Genomic DNA, 11,507 nt, shown 5'->3' with positions numbered 1-11,507 from the left:
TCTTTTGCCACCTCGTGTGTGAAGGTCCACTCTGCCAGGAGAGTGGTAGGAAAATACATACATTTGGACCAGGGAGCTCACTCATGCGTGCAACACACGACCATGCACGCGCTGCGCAATATCATTTCACGCAATATTATTTCTCATATAGCAGTAATGACATTAGGCCGATATGTTGATTATACTGTCGGCAAACAGCAGCCAGCTGATTGGGTTAGCATATTACCTTATATCACATTTCCTCATTCATCCCTGTACTTTTTTTTTATTGCCCTCATTTTTCCAAATCACTTCCCACTTCCCCAGTTTCCTGGGCAAGGTTCCAGGCTATGCAAGCAGGTGATGTGGAGTAATATGATGATAGGAAGACACAACAATGCAAGGGGAGAAAAGGCAGAGAGCAGCTGTTGTTGTTACACGTCTGGATACGAGACACAGCTCAGTGGAGGGATGGCAAAGTGTCAACCAGCGTGCAAATGTAGGGATAAATAAATATTTGATTGCGCTGACAAAAACACAAATGAGCGCACATCAGGGGTCACGTGTGTGATTGTTCCTGCTCAGCATGTGTTTTCTCCATAAATTTATTTAACAGGTGTGCAGACTGGAGAAGACGAGAAAAAAACCAGGGTGTGATTTAGTGGAGATCAAGAGGGAGGGAGTGGGGGAGGCAGGAGGGAGAGAGGTATTTCAGAGTGGGCCTCTCGGATTGTTAGAGGGAATGAGATTTCATTTGTAGCCGGGACATTGAGTGATGACACCCGTGGTGCGCGTCTGTCTGCGTGTTTGTTTCCACACGTGTGCACATGTTAATGTTAATATAGATACACCAATCAGCCACGCCATTAGGACCACCTGCCTAATATGGTGTCGGTCCCCACCCGCGTTGCCAAACCAGCTCCGACCCGTCGAGGACTGCACAAGACGTGTGGAGGCGTCCTGTGGTAACAGGCTCCAACACCATGACGTCAGATCCTTTTGTTACAGTTACTACTTTAGTTACTTTGAAAGGTAACTGAATTTTACTGCATTTACTGCATGAAATGAGGTGTAGGTACTATGGAAAGTAACTATTGAGTAATTTTATTTTATTTACTTCATTTGTTTTATTAATGCACATATATTATCTTAGATTTGCTGAGCCTCTTACACACTCAGGGACAAACCGCCCACATTTATATATAACATAACAATTACAACTATAATAAACAAATTATCAAATATAATTTTTGATAGCCCTATTTATTGTAGCCTCAACAAGCCTTTAAATGAGACACTTTTACTGTTTTGCGACTAGAGAGTTAAGTTTATGGTTGCTTAATGTTACATTATGTATTTTAAAGCCAACTCTCTTCTAACCAGTCATTGAAACTTGCCAGTAGGGGGATATTGTAGGTGTGTCTCAGATTGTTCAATGGGACTTTTCACAGCATTCACAGTATTAATTATAACAGCCAAAGCTGTAATTGAAATGATGATCCGATGTCATGGCCTGCAGAAACTCTGCATATCCAGACGTCCTCGCCGCACATTCTGCACCGTCTGCAAAACCGATATTGATATCAGTCGTCAAGGATCAGCAGGTAGTGATTGAACATTGAGTGATTCGCGTTTCACCGCAACGGTACTGTATCTGAACGACAGAGAACTAAAAGGGCTATATGTATTCAGGAATGACAATGACGTGGAGTGCTCATACTGGCGTGAGATGTTCTGAAGCAGAGATATGCTAACATTAGCCGTTAATAGGTGAGAAATACGGCACAAGCAGTAATACAATATGATGAATCTGAATTATAAGACAAAGCAATTATCTAACATATCACAACGGCCATTTCCAAATCACAAGAGAACAAACAGCTACAGCAGGACACATTCACCTCTCTGCCCCGTTTCCCTGGCCCACATGTAAATAATCACACTAATTCTTCATTATTAACACACCGGACAACGGCGGTCGATATTTATGCTTTGGTGAAGCGCGGACTTTTGGTGTCGGTGTGCTTTGGCTCCTGAACACAGAAACATGAGCATGTCTAATTGTCGTGATGGGAGATTTCACTGCAAATTACTAATGGTGTTATCGGATATTTACACCACGTGCAGGTAATGATTTAGCCGTGCATCGTGTACAGTAGGACACACAGGCAGTAAATGGAAATACGATAACAATAACAATAACTCACATCAGCCGCGCCTAATATATAGGCTGCTATACCATGTCATGGCTATATGACACTTGGAGAAAAATGAACTGCGGTTATCTGGAAATTAAAAAAAGGGGGTAGGGGGGGCTGATTTAATATTCAGTAGTAGCCGAATGTGCTGGGGGGGATGGGAAAGAAAGGGGTGGGGGCGATGAAGATGGAGGAAATTAATCAGTGGTATCAGCTCCATGGGAGTTTAGCTAACCACCGACCTCAGCACTTTGGTCTGCTTATGGAGGCGCAGCCATAACAAACCAAACCCACCGATCACCACGCACGCACACACACACACACACACACACACACACAAACACACACACACACACACACACACACACACACACATACACACAACGGGGTAATGCATCAGAATAACAAGCCCATCACCTTCAGATAAGACCTGTGTCATCAGAAGTCCCTCTCTGCAATGTGTGTGTATGTTTGTTAGTGTGCACATGTGTGTCCTTCCTTATTTGTTTACACTATCTGCATCTCTGCTTCAAAAGGATATTTTTCTGCCTATGCACGTTATTCTCTCATTTATCCTGATAATTCCTTGCAACATTGCTTCCGAAGCCGGCTGAACATGACGCCACTTGAGCTGCGGTCTATGGCGATGAATGAGTGAACTGCTGCTCACTGTGTTCCAGGCCGAGGCCAACATGGAGTCTTTGAGGAGCGAGCTCGGGGCCTCGTTTGAGAGGAGACTGGTGGAGAGGGAGGCGCGGGTCAACCAGCTCACCCAAGAGCTGGAGGGTGTGAAACAGAAGGTGAGATCACAAGTGTAAAAAACATGCAAGAACATATGATTGTAAACACATATAACACATTTTATAGCTGTCAAGGAGGTTGTGTTTTCGTCTGTGTTTGTTTGTCTTTAGTTGGCAGGATTATGCAGAAGCTACAGGATGGATTATCATTAGTGGAAGGTGGCTGAATGGGTCAGGAAAGAACCCAGGCAATTTTGATATGCTCTTGCCGGATGTTGGCTGTTTGTCCATGTAACCGGGCTATTGAAGGACAACCAGTTTTCCCTTCCACTTATTTCCCACTCTTTCAACTCTTCAGAGAGCTCGCCAGTGGCGTTAGAGCTTATTGAGCTGTACTTCCGACTCAAAGGCGCCAACACACGCACACGCACATCAGCACACACAGCTTGATCTGCATATCATTATGCTTTTGATCGCATGCCAAGGTTTCGCGGAGAAAGACATCAGAGTCAAATGGAGCGAACATCTACACAACACCTGTAGGATTTGTGTGTGAGTTTGTGTGTGTGTACCCGCGAGAGAGGCAGCTGTGAAATCTGCACCTGTTTAATTGAATTAGCCTCGGTAATGTATTCACGCCGGCTGCCAAAAAAGCGTTGGCATTAACGAGCTCGTTAGACCAATTAGTTAATTAATTGTCTGTATAGCAGCAGCAGCTTCCCAAAGAGCTGCGTCTTCATTATCTGATGGCTGCCGCCTGTTGGATCGCTGGATGAGAGCTGATAATGCATTGCCGTCATTCTCCCTCAGACGTCACACGTTTCTGCATATACAGTATATCATATTTGTAAATTCTGGATTCTGCACAGACACAGGTACACGTATGAACGCCTGTGTATATGTATTTGTCGGGCCTGTGCGGGGCCGCGCTCGGAATATGGTTGCCAATATCGGTGTGCATATTGCAGCGAAAGGTTATGTGGGGGCTGTCACTCCCATAGGTAAAGACAGCAGTCCTCCTAGCCACTTTCTAATCTCTCTTTTATTAGAAGTTAATATCTCGCCTGCTCTTTCTCACTCCACACTCCCACCTGCGTGGAAATGGCCCCGCTCCATCTTTTTAATTCAATTATATTACCTATACTCTCTCTGTGTGCCTATAACTCTGCAACTCTCTCTCTCTCTCTTACACTCCCTCTCTCTTTTTTCTCCCTCCTCCCTGTCTCTTCCCCTCCTCCCATCTCATTTCTTTGTCCTCAAATGTTCCACTTCTATTCGTAATCCGAGATGGAGGATAGACTTTGGCCAATCAAGGATTTGTGCAAGCCGCTCTCTCTTTCTCCTCCGTCTCCGTTGCGAGAACACATGATGGCTGGGAGGAGAGGAGAAAAGAGGAGAGATGAGGGAAGGAATAGAAGGAGGAGGCAGAGGCGAGCAGGAGTTGAGAGGAGGACCCCGGGGGCGAAACTTTGATTGCCAAAGTAATGAGACTTGATCAGATTGAGGTTTCTCTCTCAATAGGGGCTTTACTAATATGAAAGTCCGAGGCTTAAGCACTCATTTGAAATAAAATCTCAAATCTGATATTCTTTCTTCCGGACTTCCAGCTAAGGTCCTACGCTCCCCTGCCGGAGAATTAAGACTTCACACAGACCGCATGGGAACTTTTAATCATCTCTGAGGGTGGCAGATTTGAAAAGCAGGAAAATCTGTTACGTATTAATTACGTAACAATATTATTGAGTTCTCTAAGTCCTTGCCATGAAGACCTTGGGCTGTCGGAGAGATTTTTCACAGACATTGTGATCTTTAACTAGCTGCCGGGTCGATATGACTGACTTGGAATCATAGAGATGTCATTATTGTACCGGAAATGGCACTCAGTCGAGGGCATACCTCCACCAAGGCTCAATGGTCCCCATAAATACAGTCAATCTGCAATCTAAGGGCCAATTCCATGACCCACACCGCATCATTCCATCAAGTTCTCTGGTAATCCGTCAAATAGAGTTTGCATAAACCTGCTAATAAAAGACAGACAGGCAGATGAAACCATTATACCTTAGAGGAGGTGATGGTCAATTCACAAAAAAATTAAATGCAACATTCTCAAGTATATGTGTAAAGCTGTATAAATGGTAAATGGTTTGTATTTATATAGAGCTTTTCTAGTCTTGATGACCACTCAAAGCTCTTTACAGTAGAGTTTTATATTCACCCATTCATTCATACAGTGTATCTATTAGCAGCACTTTGTTGTTCTATGAGGGGCAATTCAGAGATCAGCATCTTGCCCAAGGACACTTCGGCATGCAGATTGGGAAGACTGGGGATCGAACTGCCAACCTTCAGGTTGGAGGACGACCGCTCTACCCCTCAGCCACAGCCGTCCAAGCAATGTTTTTATGTAATATGTGGATATACCTTATTTAATGTGTTTTGCCCCAAAAATATTGTTTTATATGCAGTATATAGTTATATATAGCATGAATTGACCTAAGTAAGTACAGTAAAAAAAAACGGTAAATTTGATTGCTTTAACTTTGTTAAAAGTTGACTGTAATAATATTCCAAATCTGCTCCTTTGCTCCATAATTGTTTTTCATCTGAAATCTCTCCTGCAATATAGATGGCTTAGCATAAAAAGATGAACATTTGCCCACTTACTCAATGCGTTGAACCCACTCGCCTGAAGCACTGAAAATTACACATTATTGTCTCAGTTTTGTAAAACTTCTTTTATTTCCCAATAGTCACACTAATATTGGTGGAATATCCAGATAAAGGAATAGTTTTAATTTACCGTTCCAATACTGGCTACCGCTTCGCTGATAATTGTTACCATCCATTAGCCGAAATGTACACGACTGCAGGAAAGTCTCTATATGTCGGATGATGTATTTACTGGTTGGGGTTAGGTTTCATTAACATTAACATTTTGAGTGCACATTGTATTTCCCTATAACAGCGTGTGATCTTTCTGTGTCTGAAAATGTATATGGATGTGTGATTGCATGTACGAAAGTGTGTATCCGTGTATTGTTTTTCTGAGTATACGTTGTCATGTATGATGACTGTCTGCTGGGCCTCGCTAATCTAACACAGGGCTCATTCAACACACTCTAATGAATTGGGGCTTTAATTTAGCAAAGGGTCCTGAACCGCAGCCCCCCCCCCATACACACACACATACAGTACACACACATTTGTTCATGTTTGGGGTGAGTATCACTAATTTAATCACACATTTATGTTCAGTAACTCTGTTAGTTTTGTTGTAGCTTTTATATTTATATGTATGTAATAGTTTTTCCTGTGTCAGGTCAATCCTTTGTGAAAGACCTTATGCCTTTCGCTAAGAATGGCTCAGATATGATAAAATAGCAAACATTCAGCTAAATCAAGGCAGAATGGTGCTTTTTACTGTGGGAGCGTGGATGTTCTGAATTTAAATTTAAAATAAAAAGCATGGTGTCTCCAAGAAACTGTGCTGTAACTGGTTGTGACGGGTACGAGGCCGACAAAACAGCTTTCTCTCTGCAGCATTTCTTGCCCAGGCCAGAAAGCAGAGAGGTGCAAGAATTTAGCACTTCTTATAATATGAAATTTGAAATACAAAATGTTAAATGCCAAATTATGTGCTGATGCACGGAGGGGAAAATCGGTCCGATGCATCAGTACAGGCCCAGTCAAGAGCCCTGCTGAAGGAAGGTAAATGCATCAGTGGTGTATGCTGTGTTTTTGGTACGTACCGTGTATGTATATAAACAGATGGTTCTTTTGTGTGTGTGTGTTTTAGATGAAAGGAAGAGATGAGCGTGTGAGGCACCTGAACCAGGATGTGCTTGCTTTGCGAGCCACACAGGACTCTCTGACAAGAACCTTGGCTGTGAAGGAGAAACACACACAACAGCTGGTCCACGACAGCGTGCAGCTCCAAGAAACCGTGACCTCGCTGCAGAGCAAAGTAGGTAACACCCGCATGCACACACACACACACACACACACACACACACACACACACACACACACACACGCAGTGAGCTCTTCTTAAATAAGGAACAGAACTAGGCAACCTTCTCTATCAAATCCAGTCAGGTACATCAGGGAATTATCCTCACTTTTTACTTCCTTCACAGTTAATGATCCATCCTTCTTCCCCTCCTTCTCCGCCTTCCCTCTCTTGCCCTCTCTCCATATTTAATAACTCATCGCCACCATCTTAGCTCCGCAGAGGGTTGGCTCATTGTACAATAAAGAACCATGTTCATGTGAATATCACTTAGCCAAGAGAGAGAGCCGGAGTGGAGGAGGGGTTAAATATGATTTTGTTTCTTTATTATTTTCCTCCATTATTTCTCTTTTAGATCAGTCCTTTCTTTCTTTCTGTTTTTCTGTTTCTCGCCCATCTCTCTAGTCCGGTCTCGCCTTCACCCAAACGAGAACCAGTGGTAATAAATGGGAACATTAAGGAGTCATACACATGATGAATGGAATGGCCCTTAGGTTTCTCTCGTTGTCCTTTCCTTCTCTTCTTTAAAATTCTCTCTTTCTTCCTCTCTCCGTCACTCTCTTGCTGTATTCTTTCCCTTCTTTTCCACCACCTCCTCTCACCCCTCTAGGTATCTCGTAAAGTCGAGTGGCAGCCGTGTGTTTTAGTCTTAAATTAACCCATTTACTGTGTCCTTGACCAAAACAAGTCATTCATCTGCTTCGAGTGCTGCAGCGGTGCCGGTGCTTGTCAGCCAACTAAATGAAGTGCATTCAACATAAAAGAATATTAGTTTTTTGACTTAGGGAAACCTCCCAACACCCTCTTCTGTGTTGACTCTGTGCCCTGAGTTTTGTAACACCAACTTAATTGCCTCACCTTTCTGAAATAATTGGTGTATTCAGGAGATGGCAGCAATTTTAATGAAGTCATTTCAAAAATGGTATTTCCTCACATTACTGATATTCTAGGGCTCATTTTGCATACCTGCAGTGCCACAGGTCTTAGTAAACATTGCAAAAATGTACAGGATTCCATGATTGTGTACATAAGGTGCAGTAGTCAAGCAAAACATAGAGTGAGAATTAAAGAAATGCTTTTTGGTACAAGCAACCATGTTAATTAAAGATGTACTGCGCAGTTAAATGTGTTTTTTGAGCTATGAACTAAATTGTTTGACATTTGTATAAGGAAATACATTAATGCTGCTTTTTATATCACAGTTATTATCAAATTTATATAAAAGTAGTTTGTGCATTTATGGGTTGAACGCAGCTCAAAACACCTCTGTCTTGGATCTTGCTTTGCCATTGCTTGCTGTCTCTATCATGATATTCATACAGATACAGAAATGTGTATTCTGTCTCTCACAGGCACTGTTGCAACAGAAGTGTTGAGGGCTTCTCACCTCCAGGGTTTCATCTATGAACTGTACCAGCAGTCCAAATGGCTCAGGACCACAGTGCTCCTCAGGCACTGGAGCTTCAGCCCTGGCAGTTTCAACACAGGCTGCCATTGCTTCAATGCTTTTCAAACCGGTCGGGAGGACCGTGATCTTGGCATCAGGAAACTCCGGAGACGAGAAGCCCTCTACTTCATACCACATTTCTGCCTTCTACAGACATCTTTACAGAGTGATGTTACACTTTAAAGAGTGTTGTATTTATTTATATTTGGTCTAAGTCGGAAGATAGGAACAGGAACACAGCTCTCTCTGAGCACTGCCCCACTCGAACGTTAGTGTCCTACGTCTTTATGACGAGTAGTCAAGCAGTTTTATTGGTCCTGAATCAATGCATTAACTGTAGGGTTCCCCAATCTGGCACAAAGCCTTTACGATGTTCCCTTTCACTGCTATGGAGACGGAGTGGCAGCAAACATCCCTAAATTATACTTGAATCTCCTTCTCTTGCTAGAACCCCATTCTTCTGGTGGTGATCCTCTCCTCCTCAGCCCCCTTTGAAGCTCTCAGCCTGCCGGTCCCTTTGGTTCTCACCATAAACATGCAGATGCACCGACCTTACTCTTCATTTCTCTTCCTGTCCTCCCCATCTCTGCCCAGTTACAAACGAGCGAGTGCATGCTGAGGGACATCGGCCAGACCCTGGACCAGACCACAAGCATCCTGAACACGGAAAGACAGCAGAGAGAGCAGAACCAGGAGCAGTTGCATCAGTGCAACAAAGAGGTAGAGCGTCTTCAGCAGGAACTCACTAATGTTCATCGCACCGCTGAAAAGAAGGTAATCGATTTGAACCTTAAGGACTTCATTCAAATTATAATCCTGAATTCTTGTAATTTTCTTCTAACAATTACTCGGAGACAAGTGCATTTGACTTCCCTGTTGTTGGCCGCGTGTTGTTGACATTGACGCATTATCAGTGATTTCATTTCGCCAACAAGGTCAAGGAACGTTCTCTACACGAAGTGGACAATGTCACGTCGGGGAAAATGGCTGTGGTTCCACAGGATGGAGATGAAATATAATATTCACTTTAATGTAATGCATTGTCTTTTCCCACAATGGTTCTGATAAGAGAAGGTCACACAGGTGAGGGATTCATTTAAATATTCAATTTTCAAATGTAATATTCACTCTGCCACGCATTGTCTATTTCTACAATGGTGCTGATAATAAGGTTTTAGATAATGGGAAATGGGATGTTCTGATATTTAGAGCTTATTAAAAACAGACCATTTTTTTTCGACAAAGAGCAACGACAAAAAATTTGGATTACTCTGCTAAAAGCAGATTTTTCTTTTCCGTTACCACTGCACTTAAACTCAAATATGACATATTTGTGTGCCGGATTGACTCTCAGACCTTTGTATTGCTCAGCCCTTTTTTAAATAATGTAAAAAAAGCATATGGTAATGCTTCCTGGTTTGTGTTTAACCTTCAATTACTCTGGTCAGAAAGATACTTTGCACTGGTGAATTTCAAGGGCTCGGATGTGTAGTAAAAAATTAAAAGGGAAGCTGAACACAAGGTTCAGTCCTTTTCACTGGCAAGCCCCCTTCACTAACAATACTCAGTTTCAGAATAGTGTTGGGGTTAGGGTCAGGATTTGTCTGCTCTCACTGAAGCTATTGTTACGGCTGTCACCCAGTTTCTAGAATACACTTCTAAAAAGACGAAATGCTCTGCAGCTCATGTCAGCATATTGACTCCGGTGAAATATACTATTTTGAACAAATATTTTTTAAAGGCCATTATTGACCTTTTTGTAATTCACTATGGAGGAGGGAACAATAATTGAGTTATAATCCTGCAGGATGAAGGTAAAGAGTGCATATTGAGATTTCATTGCTTCAACACATGCCTTATTGGAGAAGCCACTTTCAAATACTGTGCAATGCATATGATTTAATGGTACTACACTGTGTGCGTGCACAAGTGTGTGTGTGCACTTATATCTTTAGCACAGTACAGGACAGAGTGAGGACAAGCAAAGACACACATGCAAACTTGGCTTTCATCACTAGTGTCTCACAAAGCTGGGGCCGCTTGGTTATTACACACAATCTTAAACACAGCCGGGACCCTGGGTAATAGAATGGGACCGTGCCCTGGACCAGACTGACTTCATAAAACGTGCATCTGAATCCAAAAGGGTCCCATGTTGGGTCTCAGGTACCATGGTTCTGCTGGACCCATGAAGACTTCAAGTCCTTTTTTCTTTGGCCCACATTCGTCCCTGCTTTATGCACCAAACCGGCTTTTTCAGATCTATTACACGCTCTCTGAAACACTCTCACACTCACACTCACACAGACACACTCCTCCATGCATTCACTCATCCACACTTCAAGCCATTATTGCATGCTGGTAGGTGTGTGGAAAAGAAGAGAGCGAGGGTGTGTGTGTGTGTGTGTGTGTGTCTGCTTCCACTTGAATGTAAGTGAAACTGAGAGAACTTTGTGTTAAGTATTTTCCTCTCCAGCTCTAAATGTCCTAACATTAGCACAGCTGAACAAATACTGTCAACACTCCCTCGTTCATCTGAAATGTACTCTGCCGATTTACTCTCTCTCCCACTCACTTAGGCTTCTTTGCTCGGGAGAATGGGGAGCCGGCTCGACTTTTCTTTAGAGAATGAGTCGTCCACTCGCTTTAAAAAGGAAAAATCTTATCCGGTGAGAATACTGGGAAGCAGACGGGGATAGTGGATGAGGAATGGAAGCACTGGTCTGACTTGAGCTGACTGGACTCATGTGCTTTGGGCTTGGATTAACACGTCTTAATTCATAAAGCTACGTGTGAAATTTTTACTGGAAGTATTCTGTTATAGAATAGAAGGCTTGTTACGCTTCAAATGTTGCGTGTCACAAAGGTCTGGATGTGGCTTCAGTGTGCGATGTCCAGTCCTTTTTCTTTATTGTTAACACTGCGGCACATTGTGGCTCGAGCTGGCACAGTTGGACTTCAGTTTAGAAAAAAAAAGTATGTCCTCATAGTTATTCTTTAAAGCGCGTTTGGATAAAGGAATTAAAATTGCGTGTTATTTGAAACGGACAAAAGGAGCATGGGGGGGGGGGCGATCGGGATGGAGAAAGCAAACAAGAATGAAAAGGAGAGAGAAGGAGCGGTACAGTGGA

At 42.9% G+C, this 11,507-nt stretch overlaps 1 protein-coding gene across 1 annotated transcript in view; it reads left to right on the top strand.

Annotated features, from left to right (window-relative positions):
- The first annotated feature begins 2,827 nt into the window (after window positions 1-2,827).
- LOC128426192 (myosin-13) overlaps window positions 2,828-11,507 on the top strand; it is a 67,062-nt gene continuing 58,382 nt past the window's right edge. The window contains exons 1-3 of the mRNA XM_053413060.1: window positions 2,828-2,977; window positions 6,717-6,884; window positions 8,971-9,150. Of these exons, the coding sequence (XP_053269035.1) occupies window positions 2,828-2,977; window positions 6,717-6,884; window positions 8,971-9,150 (498 nt within the window). The remainder of the gene's footprint in view (window positions 2,978-6,716; window positions 6,885-8,970; window positions 9,151-11,507) is intronic.

The sequence above is a fragment of the Pleuronectes platessa genome, chromosome 20 (genome assembly GCF_947347685.1).
Source record: "Pleuronectes platessa chromosome 20, fPlePla1.1, whole genome shotgun sequence".
Lineage (NCBI taxonomy): Eukaryota > Metazoa > Chordata > Actinopteri > Pleuronectiformes > Pleuronectidae > Pleuronectes > Pleuronectes platessa.
This window is presented reverse-complemented; position numbering and strand designations above follow the sequence as displayed.